Genomic DNA, 20278 nt, shown 5'->3' on the forward strand with positions numbered 1-20278 from the left:
ATCAATAGCTTTCTGTTTGTTTCTCCCTTATGTTCTTGTGTCACTCCAGACAGCATTTGTTTGACATGTTTGTTATACAAACTGACAGCATGCTTTAGAAATTGTCCTGATAATCATAAATATTGTGTATAATTACATACCTACATTATATATCTACAGAGAACACATAATGCCAATTATGTATTTTATAAGTAGATGACTGCATACCTATGGGAAATGGGTAAAGAAAGAAGCTGACTGATAGTTTGAAGAGAGTAGAGAGAGGAGATGCTGCATCCTGAGGTGAGCTCTCCACTCAGACCTCAGGAGCTCATGCTTTGCCTAACCTTAACACATAGTGTGGCTACTCTGAGGGTCAGGATTTACTTCCCAGGTCTCTAGTTCTTCTAGGGAAGGCTAGGTTGCATATTGAAAAACAATAACTTCATACAATTCTTAGATAAATGGATGAAACTAGAAAATATCATCCAGAGGTACCTCACTCACAAAAGAACACACATGGTATACACTCACTGATAAGTGTTTATTAGTCCAAAAGCTCAGAATATCCAAGATATAATGAAGCTCAAGAAGGACAACCAAAGTGTGGATGCTTCAGACCTTCTTAGAAGGGGGAACAAAATACAGGAGGAAATATGGAGACAAAGTGTGGAGCAAAGGCTGAAGGACAGGCCATCTAGACACTGACACCATCCCACATGCTGTCACCAAACCCAATCACTATTGGGGATGCCAAAAAGTGCATTCTGACAAGAGTCAGAGATGGGCATCTCCTGAGAGGCTCTACCAGAGCATGACAAATACAGAGGTGGATGCTCTCAGCCAACCATTGGACAGGGTCCCCAATGGAGGTGTTGGAGAAAGGACTGAAGGAGCTGAAGGGGTTTGTAACCCATAGGAAAGACAACAATATCAACCAACCAGACCTCCCCAGAGCTTACAGGGACGAAACCACCAACCAAAGAGTACCCATGGCTCCAGTCACATATGTAGCATAGGATGGGCCTTGTTGGTCATCAATGGTAGGAGAGGCCTTTGGTCCTGTGCAATTCAATGCCCCAGTGTAGGGGAATGCCAGGGTAGGGAGGCAGGAGTGGGTGAGTGGGTGGGAGAGCACCCTCATAGTAGCAGTGGGAGGAGGAGGGGATAGAGGGTTTCCAAATGGGAAACCAAGAAAGGGGATAACATTTTGAATGTAAATTTAAAAAATATTCAGTAAAAGAAAAGAAGGAGAAAAAAGAAAATATGTGGAAATATAAAAGTCCGTTTCTTTTCACAGGGTAAAGAAGGTCAGTAGGATAAGGTGTGTGCATAACTCCTAGACTGGAATGTGACCTGGGACAGCACAGTTCTCATCTGTGACTGCCGGGTGGCCGTTACACACATGACTCTGTTGGCTCCTGAGTCAGGGCTGCAGGAATCTAATTCAAAAGGGATTTCTGCAGGGACATCAGCTCAGACACTCTTTGCTCCGCTTGGGGCTTGTGTGCCGTATTCCTAATCACCGTGTCAAAGGACCGTTGTTTCGAAAGTTATGTAACTTTCTACAGTTCTACCCTTAAAGACTTCCCTTCACATAAAAAAGATTCTTTTATACACAAACGTAGTGCATTATGGCATAAATACAGCAGCGCTACAATCTCCTTGTGTACAGGTCATTCTTCCTTCTAGATGGTACTTAGTTAGTCACCATACACAAAATATACTTTTATCCTAATTTCTTGACTTGGTTGTTGTACACTAGTGGATAAATAGTTCTCAGAGAGAACTAATAAACCTTCCCCAGATTTGATCTCTCTCTGGGCTTGGTGATTCTTATAGGTGGGTGATCAAGTCTGCCATGGGGCCACCACACCTCAGATCCAGATGGGCAAAGCACCTCCTGAAACTTGTAGATTAGATGACTGTTCTGGGCAATGTCATTGCCTCCCTCCCTCCTTTTGGAGTCCAGAGTAACCTTTCTCTGCTCCCAACAGTTATCTCTCTCATCTTTCCTACCATGTTTTCCCACCTGCTGTTATCAGGACTTTCAAACTACAACATAGGGGGGGCCAGGCTGACATTTCCTAGAGACATTCAAATGTTAGGTGGAAGCTCATGTTGGACTGAGAGAGTGTGCAATATATCTTCTGGGAATCAGTTTCGGGTGCAAAATCATTCTTGGGCTTTGTTCATTTGAATAATTATTTTTTAATGAATGCATACACTTCAGAGCCTCTTGATTTGCTTTGAGAAATAATTGAGTATATATATCATCCTAGATTCAAGAAAATGATACTTTTATTTCAGTAACTGAAAAAAGGCAGTATTTTTCCATGAAACTACTCTAATTGTCCTTATTCCATATGAATTTATTTTGAACCTTGGACAAGAACATCTCATTAACACTAAGATATATTACTCATACTATTATATATGTATATATATAATATTATATATGTACATTTAATATTAGAAGTCATAGAAGTAGAAGTCATTATATATACATATATATGTATGTGTGTATATATATATATATATATATGAGCACTTATTGTATCTTTCTGCCACACAGGAGCTCTCATTCATTCATATTTTTGCTCGTGTTCACAGCACCCAAAGGAACAAAATAAAGCAATCAGCCAAAGAATTGAATAGAAGCACTCGACACTCATAAATGCATAAAGTTACTTTATTTTAAGTATACATTTAATTTTGAAAAATATAAATGCTAAAATATCTCATCTTCTTCATCTCTTAATTCCATAAAAGTCACAATAGAAAGCTTCATAAAACTGTAAAATACTATGTTATAGGAATTTTAGGTTTCATATTGGAAAAAAAATTATTAGTAATATATTGAAATGTTTTCTGTTCTTTATCATTTTGTTCCACCATGTTGATCCTACTTCATTTAAAATAAAAAGATGCCTCATTTCTCCAAAGTTAATAAAGACTTAAGAGAATAAAAATAAGACTACCTGAAAGTGTGTACTGATTGTGAAACGTAATGTGTACGGATATGTTCCAGCCGTGAACTTGGCTGCAAGGAGGCGACTCTGCAGTCGATGCACATTGTAGGCCTGGGACAAAGTTACTTCAGGTTCTAAGGATTCACTGGGTGACTTTAGCCCTGAGTTTCAGTATTTGCCTAGGAAACAGAATTCAGGATTCTTGTGTGTATCCACAGAGCACAATGAAATGAGCCAGGAATAAGATAGATCCAAATCTCTGGTCGAAACACAGCCTGCCCCATTCACATATATTACAGAAGGGTTTTCAGTCGGGCTACCAGGAAGCTCCATTAAGTCATCATCGGAAAACTCCCCAAGGCTGTCTTCTGTCTCCAGTCTCACTTCGTACCAACTGGGCTTCGTGCTCATGCTGTGAGTGCAGATGGACAAATATCACAGAACATAAGGGAGAAAATCTCAGGTCCTTGCACCAAAATTGTGAAGTGGTATGAAAAAAAAAATTGAAGAAAACTTTGTCCCATTCCTGGTCAACGCCAACCTCTGTAATATAACTCATATGGTTTTGTTTTTAAAGATTCTCAGCAGTCAATACATTTCAAGTACTTTAACACAGTTAAAATAAAAGAAACAAAAACACGGAAGACAGTCATTTGCTATATTAAACAGCAACACGTAACTGACAAAGGATTTACTCTGTGTGTATTGTTATATGTGCCCCAAATGCACATAAGCCAGATTACTGACAACAAACAGCCCTTTCTCTTAGGTGGGGGAGAAGAAGGATGGTCTGGTTAATGTCTTCTCAAACGAGTACTTCCTAGCCCCACCCCTCGACTTTTTCAGGAGAGGCTGAAACAACACTGCCTCTGACATACAAAACGATTAGTAGTTTCTGCACACAGTAGGTAAGGATCAGCATCTCCCAGGGTTTCTGCCAACTGGAGGCCTCGATGTTTCGACAAACAGGCTCAGCCTGCACATCTTCTTTCTCCCAGCCAGTTTGCACTACCACAGTACTCCTGGACAAGAACTCTGAGTCTTTGCTTCGAGAAACACTCATCTCCGATTCACATCCAGGGAGGAAGGAAGGTAGAAAGACATTATAAAGAATCCGTTGCTTCATTTGTGTCCAGTTTACTAAAAACCAAACCACTATGAAATCTGTTTGGTTAGTGGCCAATATGCGAATTCAGCCTGATTCAGATAAGACGGTGCATCCATAGAGATTTGGGGTTCCGCTTGTTAGTGTGGGTGCTATGGCGGTAATGAGAGCACTTGCTGTTAACTATTCCTGTAGCAAATGTAAGGTATGGCTTTATGTTCATTCCGTGAATACTAACCATCCACCCCAGTCACAGACTGGGGAACATTCGTTGGGTGAGATAACTTTAAGATCTACTCAAGAACTAATGAGTTACTCCAGGGGCTAAGTAAGAGGAGGACCATGAGTCCCTACATAAACTTGATTCATAATTAGAAAAAAAATATATATATGGACTGCATTTACGATGCATGCTTTTAAATATTTTACTGCTGTGTCTATCGTAGAAAAGGTAAGATTTCCTTACATGGTTTAAGAGAAAACCAGATAATGCACAACACCCATTTTAAGGATAGCCCTCAAGACAAATGCGATGTAAAAATGTATCATTCGAGGGGTTACCAAATAGCACGTGATTTGATGCTATCATTGAACAACAACAACAACAAAAATCTTGGGGTCATTCATGCCTAATTTCTCTAAAATCTAAAGTTTCAAGATGACCAAATGCCATAAAAGTTACATCTAACAGGATAATAAAACTCTTATCAAATTTTCAGGAGAGCAGGACTATATTTTAGTTCACGTAAGAAGGTGGGAGTCCTTAAGAACCAACCACAGAACCAGTGAGAGCAAGTGGTTCCCTTCTGTTCCTCTAACTCTCCCAGCAATCTCTCCCAGTGAATATATATCACAACTGTTGCTACACAAATCCAAAAGTGTGGATTCCCCATCCAAATTATCATCTCAATATATAATTGGTATATAATAGAACTTACTAAAAATATTGCAATCAAATGCCACACTCAATTTGCCTAAGAAAGGTCTAATTTTCAACTCGGTCTATTGAAGCCCATAGATACACACACATACACGTATTCTGAGTGGTCCAATAACCCTATCCTAAGAGTGCATGTAAGTGAGCACTTTAAACTTTCTTCGCAGATCTATGTGCATTCCTACACCATGTTACAGGTATGTGACAGGGCTGTTAATATTCTTATGGCTTTCATATTTTAGATCCGGACTGTTGTATCTGTGGTGCTGACTGACATCTGAGTAATAAGCTATGCTCACCTGAATTTACACAATGTATTTCTTGGCCCCTAATAGAGTTCTCATGAGTGGTTTTGGACTTTATAAAAATGGACACAAGAAGCATGACAGCTTTGCCCTCTGGTTACTGTCACTCCATCTGGCTTTGCACAGGTGTACAACAACCACACACAGAGTTTTTACACAAACACACAAATTATTAAAATGAGGAAATCCCTACCAATACTTTGTAGGATGTTCGACGTGTAACACACCAGTATCTGCTCCCAGCATGACCATCCCCACAGCAGAAGTTATCCCTCCTGCACACAGTTCTCTCTCCTCCCCAGATTCCTTCACAAAACAGCTACAATTATTTTGGGAAAAAAAGGGGGGGGGGCAGGGACAATCTGACAACCCAACAGATTCTTAGAAACATGGTGTTTCATTTTTCTTTTAATTTGTTCTAGCCTTCTGGCTTACCCTAGAGTGGTGTGTGTGTGTGTGTGTGTGTGTGTGTGTGTGTGTGTGTGTGTGTGCGTACTCATGTGCACACACGTGTGTAAAAATCACATTATATACAATACATTTTTTACAGAAAGCCTGGCAGCTACAGGTAAGAGGTAGAACTACTCAAAACTATGTTTCCTGCTGCAGGAAAAAAATTCATTTTCTTTACAGTAATTAAAAAAAAGTTTAAAAAATTGACAAAAAATAAGTTGCAGGTTAGGCCCCATAATTTAAACAACAAAATCTAGGAAGAAAAATATTCTTCGATGTACTCAACAGATAAGTTCATTAAAGGGTTAAAAAAAGTTGCATAGGAAAAGGGACATTCCAGCACTTGCTACAAGATGACAAAGGTTTCTCTACAGGGAGCAAAGTACCTTTAGTGTTTTTTGCTTTTGATAACTCTAAAATCAGGGTTGGCGAGCAAGGGCAGGTTGGTAGCAGCACTTTTCCAGTCTTGGGGACTCTGTAAGCAGGAAGGGACTCTGTTTGGAGGTCAAGGGCTACTCTACCAGACAGAGCCAAGCCAGTAAGCACAGCTCCAAGCTTGGGTCATAAGTCCTTCAATAGTTTCATAAAAGGTGGTACAAAAATTCTTAACACATTTGATCTCTGCTTGACAAGAGCGGTTTCTGTGTTTGTCTCCTGTGACAGAGGGATTTACATGTCAGAGGACACATCTGAATGCATGAACTCAAGAATGTGACCCTCAAATGCTTTTTTTTTTCTTTTTAAAGAAAAGGGACACTATTGTCTTGATTTTTACCTATGCAAGAGAGAAGCAGAGAGAGTGACTGTATTATTCAGTCAGTGACCAAACAAAAGTTTTTAAAATACATAGACAAAAAAAAAATTAGAACAGTTAACAACAGAACTGTCAGTTTTGAGAATGACTAACAGGTTACAACGTGGTTTCTGTTCCCTTGTTCCTCCAAAGATAATCGTTGTCTTCAGACTCAAGTTCTATTCTAATTTGAGGCACGACTTTCACTGGAGATCTTGGAGGACTAAAGCAAGACAGAGAGAGAAACAGAAAAGAATGAAACAGGGAGTAAATACACTTTTCATGACCATCTCTGCAAAGCTTATGCACTGGGCACATTCAAAATGTGTCACTCTGTACCATCTAATGCCTAACCCTTCCACAGGGACTTTTTAAATGAATGCAAGTAGGAAAATGAAAGTAAATTCCAGCAAAAAAAAATGCCCGAGATTTCATATATTAAAAAAGTCCCAAAATAAACAAAATGAAACTACCATGTGGATAATATTGTTAAAAAGAAAGGGCTAAGACCGGTACCCCCAGACATGCACAGTCCGGTTTTCTGGGGCTCAGACAGGACTTGTATTTTTCAGACCCTTGTTAGAGAGAAAGAAAAATACTGAAGAAAGCTACCAGGAAACTCCACTTACCCTGCACGACAATAAAAATCACAAGATCCTACTCATTAACTTAATGGCACTGAAACTTTTCATTATTCGTAAGAGTAAAGCTCAGCTGTTTTCAAATGCTTTCCATCAGCAAAGCCTGGGGTGAGTGCTGGGTTATTTATTTAAGTCCCAGAGAAGAGAACAAGGGATTCTGCCCATACTGCCCGCAACCCCCCATCCCAGCTCCTGCATCTTCCCACAGCATAAGACAAATGCTGACTCTCCTTTACCTGGGTAAACCCAGTGACTCAAGGAAAGGAATTTTATCAGCATGATGTGTGGCGTTCAAGGAATGTTGAGGATCTTTCTCCTGGGAAGAAAAATAATAATCAAATGAAACGATGTAGCGCTTTTTGGGAAAATGGAAACTTAGAGTGAATGAGAAAATCTCCATGCAAACCAAGGCACCTTCCAGAACTGAGAAGAGTAGGAAAATCAGGTTTCAACAGTGTGAATGAACATTGCACCACTGTATCAAGCTAAGCATGTGTCGATGAAGATTGTAACATTGTATCTAGCTAAGCATGCAAGTTGCAAAATGGAGCCCAAATCAGTTCCTCCTTCTCCTTTAAAAGCCAGAGCATAATTTCTGCCATGGTGCTAGAACAGCTCCTGTAAAGCACATGCATGTCCTTGAGCTTCCCTCCACACTCAACACTGCGTCTTGTCCTGCTGTCGCTATTCAAAAGGAAAGGAGACTTTAAAGGTCTTTGTATTACAACTCCAGTTTAATCAATTTGGTTCTCCCTTGGCCTATAAAGACTACCACATTATTAGAAAAGGTTCAGTCAAAAACTGTCATGTATCAGCTTCTATGTCAACTGTCAATTAACTTGTAAAGAGAGTTTGACAGGCCAAACAGCTGGTACATAGGTTTTTTTTTTCCACAAGTCTTAAGTTCTGGACTGACAACCTTTAGAGCCTTCTTTTGCTTCTCATTATCTAGAAATAAAAAGTGAAATGAATATGATAGGGGAACTGATAATGTAAACAAAATTCTTAACTAATTTCTGTTGATAAAGATGGCCACAATTATAATTATATAATTATAAAATTATATGTAAACAATTCTAAAATAAACATAGAAATAAAAGATTTACAAGTTGGACAACAAAGGCAAGGTTGCTTGCCCTTTAAATCCAGTGGGTGGGTATCCTGCCTCAAAATGATGTCCAGGGATTCATATTTGCTGGTGCTCATGGTCCTGTGTGATTCAGAGGACCACAGAGCTGTCTTCACAGCTAATATACTATGGCAATAATGGACTGTTACCTCTTACAGTCCATTATAAAACACCAGAGCTTCTGTTTGGATTCCTAGCTCTCTCTGGGGAGAACCATGCCACAGTGCCATGACAGTTCTATGGAAAGAAATCTCTATAGGCCAAGGAACTGAAACTTCCTGCCCAATACCATTGGTTGGAAACAGATCCTCAGGCCCAACCAAGTCTCCAGAGCTTTAGTCCCAACTGATATGTAATCTTATGAGACTCTGGACCAGAGGCACCAACTCAACAGTTCCTAAAATTAATCTCAAAGTATGAGAAAAAGATACATGTTTATGCTATATTTTAGGGTAATTTGTTACTGAGAAATTGATATCTATCTATATAGCTATAGCTATCTATCGTCCCCATATTTAATCATTGGTTTCAATTCAAGTTTTCTTGGTAACTTTAGCCTCTTACTGACAATGGGTGATATTATATACAAGAAATAAAAAATGTCTCTGTTGTTTCTCATAGTACATTCTGGTCTTTCTCAAGTAATAGGCTGGTGGCTACAGTGTAATAGCTTGTGACTGTTATCTTTTCCCCTGTGATTGACAGTCCACTTTGTAGTAACATTAGTGGCCATGTGAAGCTTTCCCAGCAGCATAAAGCAATTGTCTCCAAAGCACTTCAGGCCTGGAGTACTCATGTGAAAAAACCGTATCCCTTTAGATCCAGTTGCACTGCCAAATGTAGCTATGAGCCTATTACTCAGGAAAGACCAGAACAGTTATAACTGTGATTATGAAATAACAGAAGAGAAGTGAAGAAGTTGGGATGGAAAACATATATCACTTAAATCTAGTTTTGATAATATTTTGACTTCCAACTTAATTGAAACTATTCCAAATTCTAAATATTAACAATCAAGCCATTGATCATAGAGAGACCCCGGGTATTATTTCTCTCTTTTAATAAACTTGATGATTGACTGAAACCTAAGGAGGACAAACAATAACAGACAGTGATGTAATACTATATAAGCTGCAGTTCTAAATATAAGTGGGGAAAAAACAATTAAAAAAACATGGTTATAGGTTTAGTTCTTGAAAACAAAATAATCAAAGCAAAGAACTTTGGCGATGACTTGGCAAAAAGATTATTGAACAAAAGGGTAAGAGGTTATGAATAAAAGGAAGAGAGGTAGACCTTAAGGAAGAGAAAAGATAGCTTTTTTATTTTGTTTTGTTTTAAGGAAGTAAATTACTTAAATCTTCACCCAGAAAAGAAAAGAGACAAAGTAAGGGAAAGTTAAGTCAAGGGCAGCCCTAGAGGATCCTGGGAAGAATGTGGATCAGTCAGGCAAGCATGCAAGGAGGTTAGTTCTACTCACTGTCCAAGGGTTTGTTATCACTTAGGAAAGGTTGCTGTTCCGTGATGTCCATTGGAATTTTAATACTGGGGACCTTTTCTGAGTATGGGCAGTCAGACTGTGAAAAAAACGGACAACAGTTTTTAGAATGTGTTCTCTTTCCTGCTTCCCGGTGTTTACGCAAACTGACCTCCTATCTTGTACACCTAGTAAAGGTTAAAGCATTAGGCATTATTTCGGGCTGCTGAACTCCTCAAGTCCTCTACGCATTTACTTTCTCCTCTTCTGAGTTACTGGGACTGAGTTCCTCGAGGCTCAAGCCACCGTAAGAGGATCCCTACAGCCTGACTGGGAAGTAGTCTGCAGTTGGATTCTGAATCGACAAGCCACACACAACCGTGAGGCGCTCCACAGCTAGATTCCCCGTTGGCAAACTGTGGTGGTTGTATGTGTGAAGGGATAACACTCCCTGTGGAAACAGATCAAATCCAGGAAAATTTCCAAACTATATATGGTCTTAAAAATCATGCTTTGTTTTACAGTGTTCTCTGATTCTGTCTCCAGGAAAATCATGACCCACATTCCTGTCCAAAACAATCTTTAGACCTTTTTAACATCCACTAGCAAGGATCTCTCTACAAACTTAAAGTCTCCTTTCCTTACTTTAGGACTCCCAGAAACTATTTTCTGATTAAGGATTCATTCCAATTTGTTGTGTCAACAATATTTTTTAAACGTAAGGGGGGAAAACAAACAAGAAAATAAAACCAAAAGACTGATCAGATAAGTAGAGAATCATAACCAGGAAAATGATAAAATTAGGCAGTTGTAGAACTTCTTAAAACAGACCACTGAAGCCCAAAATATCGTAGGTTTCCATAAGATTACTACTTTACATTTTAAAGTCTCAATGACTGTGTCAGTGTTGTTTGCAATAGGCAAAATATAGAACTAACCTATAGCAGAATATGGACAAAAAATGTGTCACAAACATGCGCGAGCACACACACACACACACACACACACACACCACAGATACACACACACACACACACCACAGATACACACACACACATACACACAAACATATACACACACACACATACCCCACAGATACATACCACACAGATATATACACACACACCACAGATACACACACAGACACACACACAGACATACACACACATACACACACACACCACAGATACACACACACACATACACACAAACATATACACACACACATACCCCACAGATACATACCACACAGATATATACACACACACCACAGATACACACACAGACACACACACAGACATACACACACATACACACACACACCACAGATACACACACACACACACATACACACAAACATATACACACACACCACAGATACATACCACACAGATATATACACATACACCACAGATACACACACACAGACACACACACAGACACACACACCGACACACATACACACAGACACACACACCACAGATACATACCACACAGATATATACACACACACACAAACACTACATACACACACACCACAGATACATACCACACAGATATATATACACACACACACACAAACACTACATACACACACACCACAGATACACACACACACACACACACTTTTTTGCCCATTGTTGTTTTAAAAGGTAGATGCAAATGGAGATAATCATAGTAAGTGAATTAAGTCAGTCTCGGAAAGACAAAATGATGTTTTCTTTCACATCACTTTTAGATTTTTTATATAGATATATAAAACCATGAAATAAACCTGTAGAGATAGTAGAGACTAATGGAGGAAGACCAGTGAGAACAGGGCTATGGGGAGGAAGATGTTCAACATGTAATATACACCACACAAGAACACTAAAACCTAATTAATTTAAAAGTCGCCATATTAACTCTAAGTCTATATTTGGAGTGAATAGGTCCTATGTATCTCTAAACTGAATATTTCAAGAAAATAATCTTTAATTGAAAGAAGGGAGGGGGGTGGAAGGGAGGAGGAAGAGGCTTGGGATATGTCTCAGTAGTAGAATGTTACTTTATCATTGTGAGACCTTGAACTCAATCCTCATGGTTAATATGCAGTAGTAATGAGTTATAACATCATTTGGGAACAAAGATGATATAGCTAACTGACAAAAAATTAAATTAATTAGGATGCCACATCTACCTTCCTTCGTGGCCATGTCACAGAAGAAGTCTCCTTTCAAACATTCCCCCAAACAATAGCACTTATAGATACCTAGGCAGCCACCTCTTAATTACAGACTTAATTACCAGACAGGCTCAGAAGTGACTGTGAACAGATCAAATGTAACAAGACATAAGTTTCACCAAGTCTGCCCATAAACATAAAAAGTGTGGCCCTGGAGTCCTAATATGGCCACATGTGACTGCGGACCCCATGTCACCTGAATATCAAGAGATATATTCCAATGCATAGTCTTCAAACAATGTGCTCAACATGCAGAACCTTCTGCCCTGATATAGTCTATAGGACCAAGCGTGTTCACTGTGCGTGAACAAGTGCACATGACGTATCTGCCGTCTTGACCCAGATGTGGTAGAGAAGGCATCCCCCGAGTCATTTCCAGAAACAAACACAAAGCCTACAGAAAGCTGTAAATATTACCAAGACAGGAGCATTGTATGAGTATAAGCCATCAGAAATGAGGCAAAGAGCTCTGGAATTAGTTTAAGGAGCTTATTAGAGCCGACCTCTGTCAGGGGAGAGGAGTGAGTTTAAAACAGTGCCCAAAGGTTGTATATTATTTTAAATAACAGAGAACATCTTACGGTATTAGTCTCCAAGTTAGCAACGTGTAATGATCTTAAGTCTGGTGTTCGTGAGTATGACACGAGGAGTCTATTTTAAAATTTAAGATTTGAATACTGCTTTAATCATTTCAATATCTCAGGCAACCTTTGGGGTTTGGCTCGGATGGTCCAAATGTTCACTTCAGGCGTTGACTTCCAGACAACATCCGAGTATATTCTTCTTTTTAACACAGCACGTTAATCTCTGCTGCAGTGTAAACACACGCTCTACTCTTCTCTCATCATTGGAAACAGAAAATCTATCCACCTGCTTCTCAGAAGATGGACGAGGACAGTGGCAGAAGGTGCCCCAGACCCCCCCTTCTCCGTAGCTAAATGTGTCCGGTATATTTAGCCTTTTCTTATTGGATCAATTTATCTGAAATCCAGTTCTGTCTGTTGCTTCCCTTTGCTGCACTCTGTCCACGTTCTAGAAGAGGAATACAAGCAGACAGCCTGATGAGCTGCAAACACACAGATTTGCTCGCAGGAGAGCTCTGGCTCCTCCACTCCCAGCTGTAATATCTACATTAAAGCACCTCTAAGCACAGACAGTTTCATTGGTTAGTGACACCTTAAGCTAATGTTTTCAGTTTTTAAAAAATAAAAAATGTCAACATTTATCATTCTAAATTTTATCTGTAAAATATGAACAAAAAAATATGTACTCTAAGGAGCCATTGTGACAGCTGAAGATAAGGCACGCTTAGCCAAAGTTAGTGAGTGAAGGAGCTTGAAGGGGTTGGCAACCCCATAGGAAGAACAACCAGAGCCCCACTAGAGCTCCCAGGGACTAAACCACCAACCAATCAGTACACATGGAGGGACCCATGGCTCCAGCCACATATGTAGCAGAGGATGGCCTTGTCTAGCATCAATAGGAGGAAAAGCCCTAGGTCTTGTAAAGACTCGTTTCCCCAATCTAGGTTAATGCTATGGCGTTGAGGTTGGAGTGGGTGGGTAGGAATGGGAGCATCCTCATAGAAGCAATGGGAGAGAGGAGATGGTATGTGGGGGGCGGGGGGGGGAGATAACATTTGAAATGTAAATACATAAAATACCCAAGAAAAATAAAATTTAAAAACTTTGACCTGGTTCAAATAAAACAAATTAATTTTAGGAACCCAGTGACATAAGTAAACCACATGATGTCGTAAGGATGCTGCTGATCTCATCTCATCAATAGCAGCAGAAATCGATATAGGTCCAGTGCCTGGCAGAGCTACAGTCTTCTCAGGGAAAGTTACCTGATAGTCTCAGAAGAAAAAAAAAAATCACCGACACCAGTCCCCGCTATGCTCTAATTGTTTAAAAACTGAGTTATTCTGTCAAATAGCCTATAATCTGCACAGTAACACATTTTGGAGCACTACTGAACAAATGTCCCTCATCTATGAGATTGGGTTCTTTGCATGTGGTGTCCTGTGTCTTTGTTTTCAGCCATTCTGTCATTACGGATATGTTATTGGTTATGGAAGACCTTTGGAAAATGTTTAACAAAACACAACAAAACATGAGATTAAAAATCACAAAGGGTAAATTGGTGTGATGAGTGGTCGATCTGATGAGCGTGTGGAGCCCTCAGAACAGGAATGAAAGTGATATTTCCCACGTTTGTCTCTTTAACTGGCTTTACGTGGGAAACGTGGGGAGTTCCTTACATCGTCGTTGTCGCTATCCAGACTTCCTTTCTTCTTTTTCTTCTTCTTCTCATCCTCCTTCTTTTTCTTGTCCTTCTCTGGAATGACATCATCAAGGAAGCTGAGGTCGTGCTGGGAGAAGAGGTAGTCCATACCTTTTCTGACAGCTACCAGGGCCAGGATCTGGAAAGGCAATCAGAAAACAGGCATGTCAGAGGATGTCTCAGGGATGCCGCTGCTGCTGCTGCTGCTGCTGCTGCTACTGGTGATGATGGTGATGGTGATGGTGATGGTGGTGGTGGTGGTGGTGGTGATGGTGATGATGGTGGTGCTGGTGATGATGATGATGATGATGATGATGATGATGATGATGCCGTCAACCTCAGCAGAAGTCCACGCAGGTTCAGAGCCAGACGGAAGTGCTCACTGAGTGGACCCTCCAACAACCTTCCCAGTTTGGTGAAAGTCAGTTTGATGAAAGTTTCACTCAAAACCCACCTTGTTTTATTCATAGAGCCTCATGACCATACTTAATCAGAATATGAATGAAAGGCAATTATTTTCTAAAATCATTTCCTCTCACGTTGAGTTTTTAATAAAATAATCAAAAGCTTAAAGGTAAAAATTAGCTTGCATATGATTCCTGATTACTGAACATTTAGAAATTGTACGGGTTTCTGAAAATTGGTCATTATTTTAAATTAAATGATCCTTGCTGAACACTTAGGCAATATCAATATCAGTTCACTTATTCGTTATAACGAACTCAAGAAATATAATATTTCCATCTTACCACTGAGCAAACTGAAGCTTACAAACACTGTGCTTTCCAAGGTCGTGGTACCAGTAAAGAAGGAACGCAAAACAAGCAGTCTATCTGCTTGGAAATTTTTTCCTATTTTATTGTTATTTATATGTATGTCTGTGTATGTATAAATGTGTGCAAGTACCGGTGGAGACCAGAAGAGGGTGTCAAATTATAGGCAGTGGTAAGTGCAGAAAAGCACTCTTAACCAATGAGACATCAGTTCAGACATTTCGGACCTCGAGTGACTTATTACTTCTCATTCTTTGGTTCTATGAACTGTGCTGTTAATTTCTTTAGTCAGCGAACAAATACCACATTCCATTACATGACTTTTTCTGTAATGTATGACTGCCTCGCTTGCCCTTCCACTATAGAGGCTCGTTAATGCCAGATGTTCAACTACAAAAGTCACACACAGTCAAGCTCCCAGAGTGGTGGAGTTGGCCTCCCACCTGACAGTCGGCTCCATCCGCACTTACACTCCATACTTGAGGCTCTGGTCTCCTGAAGAAATCAGTAATATCTGCCCTACTAACATTCCAAAACCACTTCTGAGCTGAAGGGAGAGCTGAGCCCTGGGAAAATACACTTTATAAAAGTGAAGTGTTTTCTTATATTTAGTATAGGCAATATGTAGTTTATCAGATATATTTCAAATTTATTTTGGGAGGCTTCGTTTTCCTGCTATTAACAAATTAATATATAGGCAGAAAGCCCTGCTAGGTAAATAAATGGGAATCACTTCTCACATTCAACTTGTAAATACAGCTTAAAGGGGAAAAGGTATGTAAGGGACCATCAATTAAAAATAATCTTGCTTGAAACTGTCAGTAATTTTAAAACCATTTTCCTATGTCTTGAGTGGGGAGAAATACAATTGTAAGCAGCAAATATAAAACAGAATAAGATAATAATCCCTGTTACGAGTCAGTTGATTTTATTATATGTGCTGCTGAAGCGAGCACAGTTGATTTAAAAAAAAAATATGCTAAGTGTATGGTGTAAAAATGGTTGTTGGTTCTTTTGTTTTGTTTTGTTTTGTTTTTCAGAATTGTAGGGATGGAGACAACATTGAGGACTATCTGGTGAGTTGTTATATAACAGTTTCCTCCAAGATTGAAACACTCCATGCTACAAAGAAGATCCTTAAACAGGGAGGTAAACAACTTGAAACAGCTCCAGGAAGTTCCTAAAACTGATCAGATTCACTAGGCCACTCCCAGCCAGAATAAGTAATAGGAGCTGAGAGTTCCTCACAGACCAAAGAGCTAAACTGCTAAGAAGGCTCTCAGACAAGCCAAATTTCAGGGACTCCAAGCCCAGACCACCTGCCTGGAAGAGTCTCAGACCAGCTGAGCACCTGGAAAAGACACTCTCCAGCCTGCTGAGCTGTCCACAGGCTGTGCAGTGTGCTCCAGCTCCCATGCTGGGTGGGCCTTGGTAATGCAACTAGTTGTCGTTGAGTAATTTCTGTTTCTATAAGTAACACCTCATCCATATTCCTGAAAGCAACCCCAATAAAACTCATTGGTTCACTAGATTGGACTTTGGTTTTATCTGTTCTTTTGTCTGTTGTAGGTTTTCTATCTGGGGTGAGAACACCTGTGTGTTGAATCTCCCCAGGAAAAGTTTTGACACAAAACAAGTATATGTGGGCAGTTCCTTGCAAGAAGGGGAATTACAGTAAGGTATAAAATCCAGTAATGAATCAAGAAACAGACCTTGCATTTTCTCTTTCCATTTTGATTTGGGGGGGTGTGTGGAAGAGTTATTCGCTTCACCTTGCTTAGTATACAGGAAGACCAGAGTCCAGCCATATCCTGAAAATTACGCGAAGCACACACAGCTCAGAACCTCGACCTCTAGTGAATGCCATCTTTTCTCACACGCTTACAAAAGCTTCAACTCTTTGGGCCGAAGTGTACTTTATTCTTCCTTAGAATGCCTCTATTATACAATACCTTGAAAAACCACGTGCTCTGGTGCCTTCTGCCTGCCAGACATTGTGTTATACCCTTGGCATTCATTATCAATGCCCAGCACAATAACAACGCTACCCTCCTACTGATGAGTTCACGGTGGCTCAAGGATGTTGCTGACCAGCAGGAACCTGTGCCAGCATTTGAACTCAAGTGAACGTGATTCTAAGCAGCTGTTAGCATGGGAATCTTGTTACGACTGGTCAACATGTCGAGTTGAAAGCTGGAGAAGACTAGCCACACACGTCATAAGGACCAGATGATAGGCATAAAGTCGTGGATAGTTTCAATTAGGAAAACCTACCATAACTGGAAAAATAATCGCAGCCACTGTGGACTTGAGGATCCAGAGCAGAGCCAGGCACAACACCTGCAGGGAGGTGAACAGGTGGACTCGGCGCAGGGGGACGTGGCGCAGGTAGATGAAGTCAGGTTGATGCTTCAGGGGCATGAGAAGCAGCTTAAGACGGTCCATGAACTGGGAGGAATGGGGAAGAAAAAAAACCAATGTATTATTATCTGAAGAGCCAGTCGAGCCATCTCCTCTCTGCTTAACCAGACACAAGTGATTTATATTGTATATTTCAGGCAAGCAATGTCCTCTTCAAAGGACAAAGCCGGGGTTAGAGAGTAGGGGATTTATGTAGGCACAGTCAGATCACACTACCTGTCTTCTAATTTTTGCTGATTTTTTTTTCAGAAATGTTGAGCAGGTACATAAGATAAAGTGGACATCAAAGGTTAAAGACACAAGGCAATCTTAAATTCTAGCTGTTCGTCCTCTGCCTTCTATTTCTACTCTCTGCTTGTCAACACGGAGGATTTTGCACCTATTTTGGTACTCTATGGTGAGGGGAAATTCCTAACTCTTGCTTCTGCTCCTGCCTCAGTTATCCTGTCTGAGAGAAAAAAAACCACATTATGGGCACATCAGACATGGTCTACGGAGATAAAGGAACCGTCCAACTTAAAAACGGGATCATGGAGATTACCCAAGTCCCACTTTCTTTAGGTTATAATTTGACTAACACATCCATACCCACCAGTGTATTAACATTTCTTCCCAGAGAAAAGCTCTGTGAACATTACTGTGAGTTTCAAGCCACAGACCACAAGACAGGAGAGGCCGAGAATGGTTAACAGAGCAATGTATTGACCAGGAATTGGAAGGATAATGGCGGATGTTTGTGCCAGGCGCACCTCAGAGATGCAGTACTGAGCTGACACCCTGAGGGGGAGCTAGATGGTGCTCAGTAACTCATCCCAGAGCCCTCAGAGGGAGACACCGCACGGGCAGATGTTGAGCTGACTAATCCTAAGAACTCAGGAAAAGTAAGTGACTTCATCATAACTTTCTCCGGATCCTCTGCCTATTTGAAGCTTTTCTTTCTCCCTTCAGAACGTTTTCTTCTCTGTAAAGATTAGGTTTCATTTTTTTCCTCGCTAAACAATCGCATCAAAAGGGTCTAAAAGAGAAAGAACGAAGAGAAAAATGAAGAAAATTGAAAAGGTGTTTGGGACGATAACACGTGAGGAGCGACACAGCTCACTAGCTGGCCCTACGATGCTCTCCGCCAAGCATTATGGGATGACTGGTTCTTTTCTTCTCTTCATAGACAGGTGTTCAGTTCCAGCCACTGATGAAGCCCCTGGAACACCCAACACAAACCTCTGGATCCTTAAGGGCAAACTAAAACTATTAACTGTTGGTCCTAGGCGTAAAATACTCGTATTTTTCCCACTTAGGAGGAGGAAGAAGTATTTATAATAGCAGGTAAAAATAAAATATTTTACCAAGTTGTACTTCCTGAATAGTTGTCTGGCAAAAACCACAACCACCAACAAACAAAATGAAACAAAAAATAAACAAAAATCAAAACAAAAAGCCCCTCAGTCACCTAGTGCAGCCCATGAAGAGCTGCTTTGCGTTTCCTAACAAGTATTCCAGCGAGGAAGAACCCTTCTATTGGACCAAAACCAGGAATAGTAAAGTAGCTTAGCTGGGCTTTTGGGGGGGGGGGGTCTGGCATTTGCCCAGATCCATCTGACTTTAAAACCAAGTTAATATAAATGTAATAAACGAAAGTTAGGGCTGTTTCGAAGGAGTTCAAATGGATTCTTAGCATGTTCACGGAACACACAGTCTTTTCCCATTAAAACATTACTGAGAGCTAGCTTAATAAGGCTGCAATTAACAGGGTGCCAGAAAGTGGCGGAACTTCCAGTTTCCTGGTGCCAATTAAATTAAACCTCCATTGAGAGGCAAAGTCCCTCACACAGTTTTGCTTAGTAGATTTCTTAAAAGTAGAGCAGGGGGGTGGGGGGGCTTGGGGCAGGGGCTAGGGAGGCGGGGCGGGGACAGGGGCAGGAGGACGGTCATTTTAACTGAAGTTGTGAACACCTGAAAGTTATTGATGGACGCAGTTAACTACTACGTGTTTGTTTTAATTGCTGATTGCTGCAAAACTTTTGATCAGTGAGTTCAGGTGTGTGCAGTGCGGGATGGCGGGCTGTGGGTAAGGGGGTCAGGCAAGTGCACAAACACCACCCTGAGGACACAGTGGGGATCTAGCTTAAGAGAAAATAAGGTGAGGTAAGAGAGAGACGGGAAAAGAATAAGAGAACAAAGGAAGAGCAGGAAGGGGAAAGAGGAGGTGGAAGAGGTGAGGAGGAGGGAGAGAGGGGAGGGGAGGGGAGGGAGAAGGGAGAGGGGAGAAGGTGTTGGTGGTGGAAACAGTAACTCATTTCCTCCCCAAATAACACAGCATCCCTTTTCAGTAATGGGCACTCAGGATATCATTTGTTGACACCAGCTAGCTTTGTCGGATTACCTCAGAAATGCAAAGCAGGTAAAATGTAGAGGAAGTAGAAAATAAATGTATTTGAAAGAGTCCCTAGTTAATGATTAGTGCCTCCGTCCGAGATCTATCACTGGTCGAGTTCTACTTTGAGAAATGCATGGGGCTTGCTCTGACAGCTGGGAAAGCTTACCTGCACACCGTTCAGTGAGGCCACCCCCATATACAAGAACACGCCATACAGAACAGGCATGGGGATAAACTGGGAAGGAAAACAGTGGAAACCGGTTACAAACAACAGTGGAAATAATTAGGAAGAGGAATAATTTAAACGAAGGCTAAATCTGGAACTGAAGCACAGCGTTAACAGAGCAACCTCAAATGACTGCATTTAATCGTCTGTTGACAAGATTCTAAGTGCTGAAGTAGAAATAAT

The 20278-nt window shown here is 40.6% G+C and overlaps 1 protein-coding gene across 6 annotated transcripts in view; it reads right to left on the bottom strand.

The window, feature by feature from the left end:
* Positions 1-2653: 2653 nt before the first annotated feature.
* The window catches only part of Slc4a4 (solute carrier family 4 member 4), a 451986-nt gene continuing 434361 nt past the window's right edge, over positions 2654-20278 (bottom strand). For 4 of the 6 annotated variants that reach the window (XM_039092509.2, XM_006250791.5, XM_039092511.2 and 1 more), the window contains 5 exons: positions 20036-20104; positions 17349-17522; positions 14279-14440; positions 7422-7501; positions 2654-6767 (listed from right to left, as the gene is read on the bottom strand). In XM_039092509.2, coding sequence (XP_038948437.1) covers positions 6662-6767; positions 7422-7501; positions 14279-14440; positions 17349-17522; positions 20036-20104 — 591 coding nt within the window. In that variant the 3' untranslated portion in view covers positions 2654-6661. Of the gene's footprint in view, positions 6768-7421; positions 7502-9794; positions 9892-14278; positions 14441-17348; positions 17523-20035; positions 20105-20278 lie in introns of all 6 variants that reach the window. The other 2 variants (NM_053424.1, XM_039092508.2) reach the window with 2 other exon arrangements.

Source organism: Rattus norvegicus, chromosome 14 (assembly GCF_036323735.1).
Source record: "Rattus norvegicus strain BN/NHsdMcwi chromosome 14, GRCr8, whole genome shotgun sequence".
In the NCBI taxonomy this organism is placed as follows: Eukaryota; Metazoa; Chordata; class Mammalia; order Rodentia; family Muridae; genus Rattus; species Rattus norvegicus.